The sequence below is a fragment of the Panulirus ornatus genome, chromosome 58 (genome assembly GCF_036320965.1).
Source record: "Panulirus ornatus isolate Po-2019 chromosome 58, ASM3632096v1, whole genome shotgun sequence".
Lineage (NCBI taxonomy): Eukaryota > Metazoa > Arthropoda > Malacostraca > Decapoda > Palinuridae > Panulirus > Panulirus ornatus.
Genome location: NC_092281.1, coordinates 31298057 through 31316409, shown reverse-complemented (window position 1 = coordinate 31316409; position 18353 = coordinate 31298057). Strand labels below are relative to the sequence as shown.

Sequence of the window (18353 nt, the reverse complement as noted above, 5' to 3'; positions counted from 1 at the left end):
AAACTTTATTACTGTTGGCACCTACTCTTGAGGGGTATAAACATAGAATACACAGAAATAGTCAGGATTAAACTGGGGTGGTTAACAAAATAGCTGCTAATAGTCCGTGTAATGAAAAGCTTTTCTAAATGAATCAACAGTAGTGGATTATGATATGTCCCACCTTCATGGTATCAAAGCCAGAAAACTGGCTCAATTGCAAAATCTCATCAAGACTGCAGGAAATGAAAATATACGTTGGTCTTCAGTGAAACAGAGGGAAAGTATAGAATTTGCAAAACAATGTAGAGTGAAGCAAGAGAGTTTACTAAACTGTGGTTAGGATATTAGGGGAGGGAGACTGGAAGAGGTGAATTCAAGTATTTAGGAGCTGTCGTGGGTAAGTTTGGTGATATGGAAGGAGAGATAAGGGGGAGAGCAGTACAGGGTAGAAGGGTAAAGGTGTAAGTATGGAAGTGAAGAGAGGATTAAGGGGGAGCATTGTCCTCCCAACCCTGGCCTATGCAGCTGAAACAAGTCACACAGGAAGAAAATTCAGGCTGTGGAAATTAGCTATTTGGAATGAAGAAAGAAATGAAGGGGTGTATGAGAGATGTGCTATGACAAGGAATGTAAAAGGCATTCTCTTTGCACTGTGGAAGATTGCGTGAAACAAACTTTGTGGTGGTTTCGGCATATGGAAAGAATACAATGCTGGAAGTTTACAAGGAGAGTGTATCATAGTACAATTAAAGGGGTTGGGGTGAGAGGAAGATCACTTGTGACATGGGGAAATAGGAGGGAGATTGTGGAAAAATGCATGGAATAGTGTGAGTGAGGGAGGCATGTAGATTTACAAAAGGGACGAATGGAAACTCTTTTGCCTTCGCCACCACCCTGATGCGAGTTCCTGAAAGGAATGGGCATCAGAGATAAAGAGAGACAGACAGCTAGATTCAACTGAGGCAACTGGAAGCATGAATGGCTTAAACAACTGAGGATCCAAAACCAATTAACCAAGCACTTGTAGTTGCAGGCCAGGTGTTTCAAAGATAATGGGAGGACTTAACACAATCATGGATTTTAAGAGAACTGAAGTGGGGTGAATGCCAAACAAGTAAATGGTTCAAAAAAGTTAAACAAAGACCTCTCACCTATCCAAAGTTTGCCATTAGTGTTGAGAGTGGTAGCACCACGGTCAGCAATACCCTTCACAGGTTGCTCATTGTCCACCCTCAGAACTCCAAGACGCTTCTTCCTGTGCACTACAAGTGTGTGCCACTGGCCATCGTCCACTCGAACCTATGGAAGAGGGTTCTTGATCAGATGATAGGACACATACTGGGTATCTCATTTCTTTAGTATTTTTGCAGTACGTGATACAGGTAACAGAAATTATAAGCTTTTGGAAATCTTATTTTAATCTTAGTGCAAACATTTCTAGTCTGGGTTTAAAGATTTATTTTTCCCTAAACTAAAAAAATAAGATAACATTATATCTTTAAGCACATACAAAGGAATACCCTAGTTAACTATAGATAAGTTATAGCTCAGATAAGCACCAGCTTCTTGCTAGGCAAGCCATTTCTGAAAGTTCTGTAAATGTAGAGCACAAAGAGACCAATATAGATAATCTGTTCATCTGATGTTTCATTCCCCCAGGAACTCTCCCTTGGGAAATGGCCCAACAGAGAAGTTTCTATTTTGCACTTTCCAAATACACCTCACTAATATGTTCATCCTCCTCATACTTTCCTGGGTCTTGTCTCCAATACATTTCTTCACTTTCCCTTCTTAGGATGCAGGTTATCTTTCCTTTACTCTATTTCCTTATGCCTTGCTCCTATTTATCACCAGCTTAACACTATGCACCCCTCTTCAACAATGTAAGTTTCCTACTTTCTTGAGCAATTAATTTCCAACTCTGTCTACTCCAGACGACTTACCACACCTCATCCATCTTAAGCAAGACTTTCACCACCTTTTCTCTTTTCACCAAACCACATGCCATAACTTTCTTCCTTTGCATATTCCCCTGACCCAAACACCCCACATCTGCCACCTTATATTCAAACAATTCGACAAACCTTCATAGTACTCACTCATCTCTTCTTCACCTCATCTCATTTACATTCCCCATTTGCCCCCTTTTCTGATGTAGTGTTTTTCTCACCTCCATCCAAAATATTTTCTTGCTCTCCCTCAAGACTGCTGATACTTACCCCCAAATCTCATTTGCTCTCTTTTTCAGCCTCTGCACCCTCTTCTTGGCCTCCTGCTTCCTCATGTATATCTCCCAATTACTCACACTCCTTCCCTGCAAGTTATGCCCAAAAAACTTCTTTCTCTTGCTCTAGCAACTGAATTTCCTCATCCCATCACTCACTCACTACATTTCCACACACTTCTCTCACAGATATAAGAACTTCTTTTCTACATACCTTCCATTTTTCACCCACTTCCATAGCTCAATTTACTCTAACCTTTCGTCAGTGTACACTCAGTCTCTCCTGGTGCATCTCCACACAAGCTAATTTTCCAGGCTCGGTCACACTCTTTCCACCCATATCATTTCCTCTTTTCCTATAGCCTCTACAAAACATTACCTTCATCTCCACCAAGTAAAGTGTGTTGCACATGATGCCAAGAATGGTTGGTGTTTTGGTCACTGGAAGTGACTGTCTATCCAAGGTAATGGGCGGATGTGAGTTGGATTCATGTTTGTCTGAGGTTAGAAGAGTGACATGATTTCTTTGAAGTGAAACCACTGTGACTAAGGAATGGTGGTCTGCGTGGAAATTGGCCAACCACTCTTTGCAATTGTTGTTGAGGGGGGTGTCAAGTATTTTCAAGAAAAGGATGTTTTGGAGAACAGTGCGAACTATATATATATTATATATATATATATATATATATATAGAAAGGGTAGTGAGGGGTGGGATGAAGAAGTAAGGTTGTTAAAGAAAGAGATTAGAGAGGCATTTGGACGATTTTTGCAGAGAAGTAGTGCAAATGACTGGGAGTTGTATAAAAGAAAGTAGCAAGAGGTCAAGAAAAGGTGCAAGAGGTCAAAAAGAAGGCAAATGAGAGTTTGGGTGAGAGAGTATCACTTGATTTTAGGGAGAATAAAAAGATGTTTTGGAAGGAGGTAAATAACGTGAGTGAGACAAGAACAAATGGGAACATTGGTGAAAGGAGCAAATGGGGAGGTAATAACAAGTAGTGGTGAAGTGAAAAGGAGATTGAGTGAGTATTCTGAAGGTTTGTTGAATGTGTTTGATGACAGAGTGGCAGATATAGGGTGTTTTGGTCGAGGTGGTGTGCGAAGTGAGGGTCAGGGAGAATGGTTTAGTAAACAGAGAAGAGGTAGTGAAAGCTTTGTGGAACATGAAAGCCGGCAAGGCAGCGCGTTTGGATGGTATTGCAGAGGAATTTATTAAAAAAGGGGGGTGACTGTGTTGCTGACTGGTGGTAAGGATATTCAATGTATGTATGGATCATGGTGAAGTGTCTGAGGATTGGTGGAATGGATGCATAGTGCCATTGCGGATAAAGGTGAGTGCTCAAATTACAGAGGCATAAGTTTGTTGAGTATTACTGGGAAATTATATGGGAGGGTATTGACTGAGAGGGTAAAGACATGTACAGAGCATCAGATTGGGGAAGAGCAGTGTGGTTTCAAAAGTGGTAGAGGATGTGTGGATCAGGTGTTTGCTTTGAAGAATGTATGTCAGAAATACTTAGAAAACAGATGGATTTGTATGTAGCATTTATGAATCTGGAGAAGGCATATGATAGGGTTGATAGAGATGCTTTGTGGAAGGTTTTAAGAGTATATAGTGTAGGAGGGAAGTTGCTAGAAGCAGTGAAAAGTTTTTACCAAGGATGTAAGGCATGTGTACGAGTAGGAAGAGAGGAAAGTGATTGGTTTCCAGTGAATGTCTGGTTGCGACAGGGGTGCATGATGTCTCCATGGTTGTTTAATTTGTTCATGGATGGAGTGGTTAAATAAATGACTACAAGAGTTTTGGAGAGAGGGGCAAGTATGCAGTCTGTTGTGGGCCCTCAGCCTAGCGGTAGCATTCCCGATTGTGGCACAGGGGTCCCGGGATCGATCCTAGCTGTTAGAGGTTTGTATGATATATATATATATATATATATATATATATATATATATATATATATATATATTCTGGGAGTGGATCTGGCAGCGGATGGAACCATGGAAGCGGAAGTGAATCATAGGGTGGGGGAGGGGGCGAAAATCCTGGGAGCCTTGAAGAATGTGTGGAAGTCGAGAACATTATCTCGGAAAGCAAAAATGGGTATGTTTGAAGGAATAGTGGTTCCAACAATGTTGTATGGTTGCGAGGCGTGGGCTATGGATAGAGTTGTGCGCAGGAGGGTGGATGTGCTGGAAATGAGATGTTTGAGGACAATGTGTGGTGTGAGGCGGTTTGATCGAGTAAGTAATGTAAGGGTAAGAGAGATGTGTGGAAATAAAAAGAGCGTGGTTGAGAAAGCAGAAGAGGGTGTTTTGAAATGGTTTGGGCACATGGAGAGAATGAGTGAGGAAAGATTGACCAAGAGGATATATGTGTCGGAGGTGGAGGGAACGAGGAGAAGTGGGAGACCAAATTGGAGATGGAAAGATGGAGTGAAAAAGATTTTGTGTGATCGGGGCCTGAACATGCAGGAAGGTGAAAGGCGGGCAAGGAATAGAGTGAATTGGATCGATGTGGTATACCGGGGTTGACGTGCTGTCAGTGGATTAAATTAGGGCATGTGAAGCGTCTGGGGTAAACCATGGAAAGTTGTGTGGGGCCTGGATGTGGAAAGGGAGCTGTGGTTTCGGGCATTATTGCATGACAGCTAGAGACCTGAGTGTGAACGAATGGGGCCTTTGTTGTCTTTTCCTAGTGCTACCTCGCACACATGAGGGGGAGGGGGATGGTATTCCATGTGTGGCGAGGTGGCGATGGGAATGAATAAAGGCAGACAGTGTGAATTGTGTGCATGGGTATATATGTACGTGTCTGTGTGTGTATATATATGTGTACATTGAGATGCATAGCTATGTATATTTGCGTGTGTGGACGTATATGTATATACATTGTGTATGGGGGTGGGTTGGGCCATTTCTTTCGTCTGTTTCCTTGCGCTACCTCGCAAACGCGGGAGACGGCAACAAAGCAAAATAATAAATAATATATATATATATATATATATATATATATATATATATATATATATATCATACTATTGACGTTTGTGTAAATAAATTATACATTTCCTTTTTCCAACGCCAGAGGTTCAACCATTATGTGACATTCATTTTTTTTCATTCATTTCAAGCTAGAAGTTTCAGTTTTCTAAATTGTTTCTTACATTTTTCATATGTATATATATGTATGTGTGTGTGTGTATATATGTGCGTATGTATGTGTATGTGTGTGTATGTGTATATGTATATGTATATATATGTATATTATCCCTGGGGATAGGGGTGAAAGAATACTTCCCACGTATTCCTCGCGTGTCGTAGAAAGCGACTAGAGGGGACGGGAGCGGGGGGACAGAAATCCTCCCCTCCTTGTATTAACTTTCTAAAATGGGAAACAGAAGAAGGAGTCACGCGGGGAGTGCTCATCCTCCTCGAAGGCTCAGAGTGGGGTGCCTAAATGTGTGTGGATGTAACCAAGATGTGAAAAAAGGAGAGATAGGTAGTATGTTTGAGGAAAGGAACCTGGATGTTTTGGCTCTGAGTGAAACGAAGCTCAAGGGTAAAGGGGAAGAGTGGTTTGGAAATGTCTGGGGAGTAAAGTCAGGGGTTAGTGAGAGGACAAGAGCAAGGGAAGGAGTAGCAATACTCCTGAAACAGGAGTTGTGGGAGTATGTGATAGAATGTAAGAAAGTAAATTCTCGATTAATATGGGTAAAACTGAAAGTTGATGGAGAGAGGTGGGTGATTATTGGTGCATATGCACCTGGGCATGAGAAGAAAGATCATGAGAGGCAAGTGTTTTGGGAGCAGCTGAATGAGTGTGTTAGTGGTTTAGATGCACGAGACCGGGTTATAGTGATGGGTGATTTGAATGCAAGGGTGAGTAATGTGGCAGTTGAGGGAATAATTGGTATACATGGGGTGTTCAGTGTTGTAAATGGAAATGGTGAAGAGCTTGTAGATTTATGTGCTGAAAAAGGACTGATGATTGGGAATACCTGGTTTAAAAAGCGAGATATACATAAGTATACTTATGTAAGTAGGAGAGATGGCCAGAGAGCGTTATTGGATTACGTGTTAATTGACAGGCGTGCGAAAGAGAGACTTTTGGATGTTAATGTGCTGAGAGGTGCAACTGGAGGGATGTCTGATCATTATCTTGTGGAGGCTAAGGTGAAGATTTGTATGGGTTTTCAGAAAAGAAGAGTGAATGTTGGGGTGAAGAGGGTGGTGAGAGTAAGTGAGCTTGGGAAGGAGACCTGTGTGAGGAAGTACCAGGAGAGACTGAGTACAGAATGGAAAAAGGTGAGAACAATGGAAGTAAGGGGAGTGGGGGAGGAATGGGATGTATTTAGGGAATCAGTGATGGATTGCGCAAAAGATGCTTGTGGCATGAGAAAAGTGGGAGGTGGGTTGATTAGAAAGGGTAGTGAGTGGTGGGATGAAGAAGTAAGAGTATTAGTGAAAGAGAAGAGAGAGGCATTTGGACGATTTTTGCAGGGAAAAAATGCAATTGAGTGGGAGATGTATAAAAGAAAGAGACAGGAGGTCAAGAGAAAGGTGCAAGAGGTGAAAAAAGGGGCAAATGAGAGTTGGGGTGAGAGAGTATCATTAAATCTTAGAGAGAATAAAAAGATGTTCTGGAAGGAGGTAAATAAAGTGCGTAAGACAAGGGAGCAAATGGGAACTTCAGTGAAGGGCGCAAATGGAGAGGTGATAACAAGTAGTGGTGATGTGAGAAGGAGATGGAGTGAGTATTTTGAAGGTTTGTTGAATGTGTTTGATGATAGAGTGGCAGATATAGGGTGTTTTGGTCGAGGTGGTGTGCAAAGTGAGAGGGTTAGGGAAAATGATTTGGTAAACAGAGAAGAGGTAGTGAAAGCTTTGCGGAAGATGAAAGCCGGCAAGGCAGCAGGTTTGGATGGTATTGCAGTGGAATTTATTAAAAAAGGGGGTGACTGTATTGTTGACTGGTTGGTAAGGTTATTTAATGTATGTATGACTCATGGTGAGGTGCCTGAGGATTGGCGGAATGCGTGCATAGTGCCATTGTACAAAGGCAAAGGGGATAAGAGTGAGTGCTCAAATTACAGAGGTATAAGTTTGTTGAGTATTCCTGGTAAATTATATGGGAGGGTATTGATTGAGAGGGTGAAGGCATGTACAGAGCATCAGATCGGGGAAGAGCAGTGTGGTTTCAGAAGTGGTAGAGGATGTGTGGATCAGGTGTTTGCTTTGAAGAATGTAGGTGAGAAATACTTAGAAAAGCAAATGGATTTGTATGTAGCATTTATGGATCTGGAGAAGGCATATGATAGAGTTGATAGAGATGCTCTGTGGAAGGTATTACGAATATATGGTGTGGGAGGCAAGTTGTTAGAAGCAGTGAAAAGTTTTTATCGAGGATGTAAGGCATGTGTACGTGTAGGAAGAGAGGAAAGTGATTGGTTCTCAGTGAATGTAGGTTTGCGGCAGGGGTGTGTGATGTCTCCATGGTTGTTTAATTTGTTTATGGATGGGGTTGTTAGGGAGGTAAATGCAAGAGTTTTGGAAAGAGGGGCAAGTATGAAGTCTGTTGGGGATGAGAGAGCTTGGGAAGTGAGTCAGTTGTTGTTCGCTGATGATACAGCGCTGGTGGCTGATTCATGTGAGAAACTGCAGAAGCTGGTGACTGAGTTTGGTAAAGTGTGTGGAAGAAGAAAGTTAAGAGTAAATGTGAATAAGAGCAAGGTTATTAGGTACAGTAGGGTTGAGGGTCAAGTCAATTGGGAGGTGAGTTTGAATGGAGAAAAACTGGAGGAAGTGAAGTGTTTTAGATATCTGGGAGTGGATCTGTCAGCGGATGGAACCATGGAAGCGGAAGTGGATCATAGGGTGGGGGAGGGGGCGAAAATTCTGGGGGCCTTGAAGAATGTGTGGAAGTCGAGAACATTATCTCGGAAAGCAAAAATGGGTATGTTTGAGGGAATAGTGGTTCCAACAATGTTGTATGGTTGCGAGGCGTGGGCTATGGATAGAGTTGTGCGCAGGAGGATGGATGTGCTGGAAATGAGATGTTTGAGGACAATGTGTGGTGTGAGGTGGTTTGATCGAGTGAGTAACGTAAGGGTAAGAGAGATGTGTGGAAATAAAAAGAGCGTGGTTGAGAGAGCAGAAGAGGGTGTTTTGAAGTGGTTTGGGCACATGGAGAGAATGAATGAGGAAAGATTGACCAAGAGGATATATGTGTCGGAGGTGGAGGGAACGAGGAGAAGAGGGAGACCAAATTGGAGGTGGAAAGATGGAGTGAAAAAGATTTTGTGTGATCGGGGCCTGAACATGCAGGAGGGTGAAAGGAGGGCAAGGAATAGAGTGAATTGGAGCGATGTGGTATACCGGGGTTGACGTGCTGTCAGTGGATTGAATCAAGGCATGTGAAGCGTCTGGGGTAAACCATGGAAAGCTGTGTAGGTATGTATATTTGCGTGTGTGGACGTATGTATATACATGTGTTTGGGGGGGGGGGGTTGGGCCATTTCTTTCGTCTGTTTCCTTGCGCTACCTCGCAAACGCGGGAGACAGCGACAAAGTATAATAATAAATAATAAAATATATATATATATATATATATATATATATATATATATATATATATATATATATATATATATATATATCCCTGGGGATAGGGGAGAAAGAAAACTTCCCACACATTCCTCACGTGTCGTAGAAGGCAACTAAAGGGAACGGAAGCGAGGAGCTAGAAACCCTCCCCTCCTTGTATTTCATCATTCTAAACGAGGAAACAGAAGAAGGAGTCACGCGGGGAGTGCTCATCCTCCTCGAAGGCTCAGATTGGGGTGTCTAAATGTGTGTGGATGTAACCAAGATGAGAAAAAAGGAGAGATAGGTAGTATGTTTGAGGAAAGGAACCTTGATGTTTTGGCTCTGAGTGAAACGAAGTTCAAGGGTAAAGGGTGCTTTGGGAATCTCTTGGAAGTAAAGTCAGTGGTTAGTGAGAGAACGAGAGCAAGGGAAGGAGTAATATTACTCCTGAAACAGGAGTGGTGGGAGTATGTGATAGAGTGTAAGAAAGTAAACTCTAGATTGATATGGGTAAAACTGAAAGTGGATGGAGAGAGATGGGTGATTATTGGTGCATATGCACCTGGACATAAGAAAGATCATGAAAGCCAAGTGTTCTGGGAGCAGCTGAGTGAGTGTGTTAGTAGTTTTGATGCACAAGACCGGGTTATAGTGATGGGTGATTTGAATGCAAAGGTGAGTAATGTGGCAGTTGAGGGAATAATTGGTGTACATAGGGTGTTCAGTGTTGTAAATGGAAATGGTAAAGAGCCTGTAGATTTATGTCTTGAAAAAGGACTGGTGATTGGGCATACCTGGTCTAAAATGAGAGATATACATAAGTATACGTATGTAAGTAGGAGAGATGGCAAGAGAACGTTATTGGATTACGTGTTAATTGATAGGCGCGCGAAAGAGACTTTTGGATGTTAATGTGCTGAGAGGTGCAACTGGAGGGATGTCTGATCATTAACTTGTGGAGACGAAAGTGAAAATTTGTAGTGGTTTTCAGAAGAGAGAATGTTTGGGTGAAGAGAGTAGTGAGAGTAAGTGAGCTTGGGAAGGAGACTTGTGTGAAGAAGTACCAGGAGAGACTGAGTACAGAATGGAAAAAGGTGAGAACAAAGGACGTAAGGGGAGTGGGGAAAGAATGGGATATATTTAGGGAAGCAGTGATGGCTTGCGCAAAAGATGCTTGTGGCGTGAGAAGCGTGGGAGGTGGGAAGATTAGAAAGGGTAGTGATTGGTGGGATGAAGAAGCAAGATTATTAGTGAAAGAGAAGAGAAAAGGCATTTGGACAATTTTTGCAGAGAAATAATGCAAATGAGTGGGAGATGTATAAAAGAAAGAGGCAGAAGGTCGAGAGAGCGGTGCAAGAGCTGAAAAAGAGGGGAAATGAGAGTTGGGATGAGAGAGTATCATTAAATTTTAGGGAGAATGTAAAGATGTTTTGGAAGAAGGTAAATAAAGTGCGTAAGACAAGGGAACAAATGGGAACGTCAGTGAAGTAGGCAAATTGGGAGGTGATAATAAGTAGTGGTGATGTGAGATGGAGATGAAGTGAGTATTTTGAAGGTTTGTTGAATGTGTTTAATGATAGAGTGGCAGATATAGGGTGTTTTGGTCGAGGTGGTGTGCAGTGAAAGGGTTAGGGAGAATGATTTCGGTAAACGGAGAAGAGGTAGTAAAAGCTTTGCGGAAGATGAAAGCCGGCAAGGCAGCGGGTTGGATGGTATTGCAGTGGAACGTATTAAAAAAGGGGGTTGACTGTATTGTTGACTGGTTGGTAAGGTTATTTAATGCATGTATGACTTATGGTGAGGTGCCTGAGGATTGGCGGAATGCTTGCATAGTGCCATTGTACAAAGGCAAAGGGGATAAAAGTGAGTGCTCAAATTACAGAGGTATAAGTCTGTTGAGTATTCCTGGGTAATTATATGGGAAGGTATTGACTGAGAGGGTGAACGCATGTCCAGAGCATCAGATTGGGGAAAAGCAGTGCGGTTTCAGAAGTGCTAGAGGATGTGTGGATCAGGTGTTTGCTTTGAAGAATGTATGTGAGAAATACTTAGAAAAGCAAATGGATTTGTATGTAGCATTTATGGATCTGGAGAAGGCATATGATAGAGTTGATAGAGATGTTCTGTGGAAGGTATTAAGAATATATGGTGTGGGGGGCAAGTTGTTAGAAGCAGTGAAAAGTTTTTATCGAGGATGTAAGGCATGTGTACGTGTAGGAAGAGAGGAAAGTGATTGGTTCTCAGAGAATGTTGGTTTGCAGCAGGGGTGCGTGATGTCTCCATGGTTGTTTAATTTGTTTATAGAAGGGGTTGTTAGGGAGGTGAATGCACGAGTTTTGTAAAGAGGGGCAAGCATGCAGTCTGTTGGGGATGAGAGAGCTTGGGAAGTGAGTCAGTTGTTGTTCGCTGATGATATAACGCTGGTGGCTGATTCATGTGAGAAACTGCAGAAGCTGGTGACTGAGTTTGGTAAACTGTGTGAAAGAAGAAAGCTGAGAGTAAATATGAATAAGAGCAAGGTTATTAGATACAGTAGGGTTGAGGGAGAAGTCAATTAGGAGGTAAGTTTGAATGGAGAAAAACCGGAGGAAGTGAAGTGTTTTAGATATCTGGGAGTGGATTTGGCAGCGGATGGAACCATGGAAGCGGAAGTGAATCATAGGGTGGGGAAGGGGGCGAAAGTTCTGTGCGCGTTGAACAATGTGTGGAAGTCGAGAACGTTATTTCAGAAAGCAAAAATGGGTATGTTTGAAGGAATAGTGGTTCCAACAATGATATATGGTTGCAAGGCGTGGGCTATAGATAGAGTTGTGCGCAGGAGGGTGGATGTGCTGGAAATGAGATGTTTGAGGACAATATGTGGTGTGAGGTGGTTTCATTGAAAAAGTAATGAAAGGGCAAGAGAGATGTGTGGTAATAAAAAGAGTGTGGTTGAAAGAGCAGAAATGTTTTGAAGTGGTTTGGTCACATGGAGAGAATGAGTGAGGAAAGATTGAAAGAGGATATATGTGTCAGAGGTGGAGGGAAGGAGGAGAAATGGGAGACCAAATTGGAGGAGGAAAGATGCAGTGAAAAAGATTTTGAGTGATAGGGGCCTGAACATGCAATAGGGTGAAAAGCGTGCAAGGAATAGAGTGAATTGGAACGATGTGGTATACCGGGGTCGACATGCTGTCAATGGATTGAACCAAGGCATGTGAAGCGTCTGGGGTAAACCATGGAAAGTTCTGTGGGGCCTGGATGTGGAAAGGGAGCTGTGGTTTCGGTGCATTATACATGACAGCTAAAGACTGAGTGTGAACGAATGTGGCCTTTGTTGTCTTTTCCTAGCGCTATCTCACGCACATGCGGGGGGGGGGAGGAGGTTGATATTTCATGTGTGGCAGGGTGGTGACGGGAATGAATAAGGGCAGACAGAATGAATGATATACATGTGTATATATGTATATGTCTGTATGTGTATATATATGTATACTTTTGAGATGTATAGGTATATATATGTGCGTGTGGACGTTCAATGCACTGACAGTTGTTGACCCCGGTATACCACATCGGACCAATTCGCTCTATTCCTTGCACGCCTTTCACCCTCCTGTATGTTCAGGCCTCGATCACTCAAAATCTTTTTCACTCCATCCTTCCACCTCCAATTTGGTCTCCCACTCCTCCTCGTTCCCTCCACCTCTGATACATATATCCTCTTTGTCAATGTTTCCTCACTCATTCTCTCCATGTGACCAAACCATTTCAATACACCCTCTTCTGCTCTCTCAACCACACTCTTCTTTTTACCACAAATCTCTCTTATCTTTCATGACTTACTTGATCAAACCACCTCATACCACATATTGTTCTCAAACATTTCATTTCCAACTCATCCATTCTCCTTCGCACAACCCTATCTATAGCCCACGCCTCACAACCATATAACATTGTTGGACCCATTATTCCTTCAAACATACCCATTTTTGCTCTCCGAGATAACGTTCTCGCCTTCCACACGTTTTTCAATGCCTCCAAAACCTTTGCCCCTTCCCCCAACCTGTGACTCAGTTCAGCTTCCATGGTTCCATCCGCTGCTAAATTCACTCCCATATAACTAAAACACTTCATTTCCTTCAGTTTTTCTCCATTCAAACTTACCTCCCAATCTACTTGTCCCTCAACCATACTGAACCTAATAACCTTGCTCTTATTCACATTTACACTCAAGTCTTTCACACACTTTATCAAACTCAGTTACCAGCTTCTGCAATTTCTCACCCGAATGAACCATCAGTGTTGTATCATCAGTGAACAACAAGTGACTCACTTCCCAAGCCCTTTCATCGACAACCAACTGCATACTTGCCCCTCTTTCCAAAACCCTTTCGTTCACCTCCCTAACAACCCCATCCACAAACATATTCGCCATTTCCCGCATTAGCGATGTAGTGTTAAGAACAAAGGACTGAGCCTTAGAAGGAATATCTTCACCTGGCCTCTTCTCTGTTCCTTTTGGAAAATTAAAAACTGGAGGGAAGGATTTCCAGTCTCCCGCTACCTTCCATTTTAGTCGCCAGTTATGACATGCAGGGAATACATGGGAAGTAATCTTTCTCCCCTGTCCCTAGGGATATATATATATATATATATATATATATATATATATATATATATATATATATATATATATATATATATATATATATATATATATATATATTATTTATTTATTTATTTTGCTTTGTCGCTGTCTCCCGCATCAGCGAGGTAGCGCAAGGAAACAGACGAAAGAATGGCTCAATCCTTTCACCTCCAATCTGGTCTCCCACTTCTCCTCGTTCCCTCCACCTCTGACAAATATATCCTCTTTGTCCATCTTACCTCACTCATTCTCTCCATGTAAGCAAACCATTTCTATACACCCTCTTCTGCTCTCTCAACCACACTCTTTTTATTACCACACATCTCTCTCACCCTTTCATTACTTACTAGATCAAACCACCTTACACCACATTTTGTCTGTCCTCAAACATCTCATTTCCAACATATCCACCCTCCTCCGCACAACCCCATCTATAGCCCATGCCTCACAACTATATAACATCGTTGGAACCACCATTCCATCAAACATACCCATATATATACACTTGTACATATTCATACTCGCCCCCATCCATTCCTGACGACACCCCGCCCAACAGGAAACAGCATCGCTACCTCCCACTTTAGCAAGGTAGCGGCGGGAAAACAAATAAAAAAGGCCACACTCAGAGTCTAACTGTCATATGTAGTGCACTGAAACCATAGCTCCCTAACCACATGCAGGCCCCACATATGTTTCACATGCCTCGGTTCAGCCCACTGACAGCACGTCGACCCCAGCATACCAATCATCGTTCTAATTTACCCTATCTTTGCATGCCTCTCATCTGCCTGCACGTTCAGGCCCTAATCGCTCAAATCTTTTTCACTCCATCCTTTCACCTCCAATTTGGTCTCCAGCTTCTTGTTCCCTCCACCTCTAACACATATATCCTCTTTGTCAACCTTTCCTCACTCATTCTCTCCATATGTCCAAACCATTTCAACACACCTTTTTCTGCTCTCTCAGGTCTCACACACTTTTTTTTATCACACATCTCTCCTACCCTTTCATTACTTAATCGATCAAACCACCTCACACAACATTTCATTTCCAACACATCCACCCTCCTCTGTACAACCCTCTACATAGCCCAAGCCTCGCAACCAAATAATATTGTTGGAACTATTATTCCTTCAGATATACCCATTTTTGCTTTCTGAGATAATGTCATCTCTTTCCGCACATTCTTCATTGCTGCCAGAACCTTTGTCCCCCCCACTTCCACTTCCATAGTTATATTCGCTGCTAACTCCATTTCCAGATTCCCAAAACACTCAATTTCCTGCAATTTTTCTCTAGTCAAACTTACATCCCAACTAACTTGTCCCTCAACCCTGCCGAACCTAATAACCTTGCTCTTATTCACATTTATACTCAACTTTCTTTCACACACTTTTCCAAACTCATTCACCAACTTCTGTAGTTGTGCTGTATCATTGATGAACAACAACTGACTCACTTCCTAGGCCCTCTCGTCCCCAGTAGACTGCATACTGGCCGTTCTCTCCAATACTCTTGCATTTACCTCCCTAATCACCCCATCCATAAATCAAAAGGTAGGGAAACACATCACAACCCTATTTCACTTTGACTCATATCTCAGAAATTTCACTTGACATATGTGCTACACCAATTTTGTGGAACAATTTTGCTTCAACAAGCAACTTTCTATATAACAGATTTTCAGTATTTATCACAATGCATTCAAGTTCACTTTATCATACGGCTTTTGTAGGCTCAAAATTGCTACACAGGAGTTGCTTCTTTTTGCTAAAATTCCTATTGCTGCCATCTTGTCAAAAATCTGAAATTACCCATCCTCTGTTGCTTTCTAATCTCCCAGACTCCATTAACTCTGTACACTGTTATCTTCATTCTTTCAATAACAGTTCTTTCATACTTCCCTGAGTTGCTTAGCAAGATGATTCATCTGTAATCTTTTCAGCTATCTTACCAGCTTTTCCTTTGTACAATGGCAATATCCGTGCTTCTGGTCACGCATCTGACTCTCTACCAATTTTCCATAAACACAGACACACATTTTGTGCATCCACTCTGCCACCTCATCACTTTCATACTTCAACATTTCTCCCACCCATTCAAGGGGCATTTTCCATTTTCAGATAGCTTAAAGTTACTAGTATTTAATTTTCAGATGCTGTTTCCTACACTGCAATTTTCCCTCCCCCTCTTTCCAGACCCTCGCATGATAGTGTCACTTCATTCCTTTGATGCCACCACCTCTGAAAATTTTCCACTAAATTAACATCATCTTACATGTTCTTTCATTTCTACTACCCCTTGCTTTCCTATATTTCTTCATTTCCTTATTAAAGTTTCTTATTTTGTAAAACATTAAATTCCTTCCAAAGCTTTCTTCTACTTTCTTCTTTCCTTCCCAATCATCCCCTTTACTCTTCTGATAAACTTATACTCCTGTTTCATCTGCTTCCTAACTTCAAAAGTCAAATTCTCCTGAAGAGACAAATACTGCAGTTTCATAAACATCATTCTCAAGCATTACTAGATGACAGTCTTTTCACCTTTGATTTAATGATGAGCATGGCCTGTTGAGTGCCAAGATTGAAGGACAACTCTGCAAAACCTCCGTTGATGACGAGAGCGAAATAGTCGTGGGAGATGGTCGTGCCTTTGTTGAGCCACACCAGTACACCATCAGGGGCAGTAGCACGGAATCTAATCTCAAAATGGTTGGTAATCTGGCCACGTTTTCTGTGTAGAGAGGAAAAAGAATCCTGTGGTCAGTATGTAGCATAAAGAAATAGTTTGTATGAGAGGAGATGTTAATTCAAATTTCATGAATATGGCACCAGGAGAAAGGTCTATGAGGAAATGGTAATTCAAATTTCATAACATCTGAACCAGATAATATAACCAAATGATACTGATACATTAATGAACATACAAACAGCATAACTCAAATTTACTTTTGTAAAGAATATTCAAAGCAGGTACTGGACTTTGCCTTGTCTTATGCCTGTATCATACATCATAAAACATTTCTATCCATCATAAGCTACAATAAGATGCAATTCTGAACACAGCACACTAGTACTATTAGTATGAATTCTTTTGCACAAAAATCAAAATAGTCAGAAACCTAATATAAAATACTTGTATTTGTCATAGCTTCTTTGTTGCCAGGAATTGTGGATTTTGTTAAAGCACCTAAATTCATTTGTCGATGTTATTCAAACAAATGACAGAAGTCTGTGTATGAGAGTCCAATCCCCAGATATGGACACCCTGGGGAAAAAACCACTTAATAAGCTGTTGCCTATTTTAGGTTGTTAACTTCAACTGAGGATAATATCTATTCATTTACCATCTAAAGGAAAGACGAATGGCTCATTAAGCCATGTGCTGCCTTATCATGCTGGGGACTGAACCCAGGAAAGTGGATTCATAGCCAGCAATGCTAATCACAACACCACCAATACCCATTAATAAGACAAACATTAAGTTAGTTTTGTGGTGACTTTGTTTACAGAGTTTCTGATTCAAGATAGATGACCACATCTCCTTTATTCCATTTTCAACAAAGAAGAAGGCATTAATTTGTATGGAGAAGTATAGAATCTGCTATGTGAATGGGGCCAAAGAAAAGAACCATTTCTGGGGAAAAGGAAATTTTCCCATGGTAGTGCTTACATGGCTGAGCAGACCAGCCAGTCTACTACCTATGATGCAAATGTGATGAATCAAAATTTCGTACTGTGATAGAAATCTAACATGCTCATAACAGAAGAAATTACTAAAGAAAAATCTCCTTTGTCATGCTGTTAGTACATGCTTCTCACCCTCCCAACTCCTCCACCTCCACCTCTTGGTCTATTCTGCTGTCATGCACCAAGTTGTTGTGTTTGTTGTCATCCTCCTGCAGTCTCTCCATGGCACTGTAGTACTCTTGCACCCCTAGCATGGCCTCGTCGTCATCGTACAGGGAAAGAAGACCAGAACCATCTTCCCGTTCCTCGACCTCCTCACCCATGGAGTCTGCCTCTTCCTTCTCCTTCTTCAGCATCTCCATTTCTTCTACCTTTTCTTCTTCTTCATAGTCTTCCTCTTCTAAGAATGCTATGTCATCTTCAAGGTCATACTCGGTTGGATAGCTAAGGTCAACATCCGTCCAGGGTTCCGGGAAGTCATATGTGTCGTACTCGTCGGCAGTGAGGTTGTAGTGGGTCAAGTTACTGTAGTGAGGCGCAGTATCAGAGGACACAAGGGAGGGATTAGTGGGAACAAGCAGAAAGAAGCAAGAGCAGATTTGGAGGACCTAGAAAAATGGAAGTGGAGGAATTACAGTCACAAGGGAAAAGGATAAGAGATAATATGGACTGGAGAACGAGATAAGAAGCATAAGAGAATTAGGGAAGAGGACAGAATAACTCAATAACAAGTGAGAGGAAATTTAGAGAATGAACTAAGAAACATTTGAGGAAGAAAAACGGGGAGACAGATTAGCTGTAGGAGGAAAAGGAAGGGGATAAAAGTAACAGGTAAAGGACATGGGAGGGGTGAGAAGAGTTAAGAGAATGGTAAAGGGAAGGGAGTAAATGGATCTTAATGAATGAAGGAGTTTGATATAGTAAGATTATGTTAGTGGAGTTGGATAAAGAAAAGAGTTGGAAGCAGAAAACAAAATGAAGTTAATAGATAAAGGAAGCAGCAAACTGTTATATCTAAATGGAAAATTATTTCAAAATATGAAGAAAGCTGTCACTTATGGCTAATATTGTTAGTATGTTAGTAAAAGAATACACCTACATCAAAAAAATGCCATGGCACACAAGATACAAACCAAAGTCACCTATATGCTCAAGTAAATATCTATATTACATACAAGTCATACCTTCATGACAGGTCACATTAGCATATGCCATGCATCCATACATAAAACTGATCTATTCCTAT

General features: G+C 41.6%; 1 protein-coding gene across 1 annotated transcript in view; it reads right to left on the bottom strand.

Moving 5' to 3' along the window:
• The window catches only part of LOC139766704 (agrin-like), an 889459-nt gene that overhangs the window by 3894 nt on the left and 867212 nt on the right, over nucleotides 1–18353 (bottom strand). Inside the window, 2 exon segments of the mRNA XM_071695624.1 lie at nucleotides 1134–1281; nucleotides 15962–16151. Of these exon segments, the coding sequence (XP_071551725.1) occupies nucleotides 1134–1281; nucleotides 15962–16151 (338 nt within the window).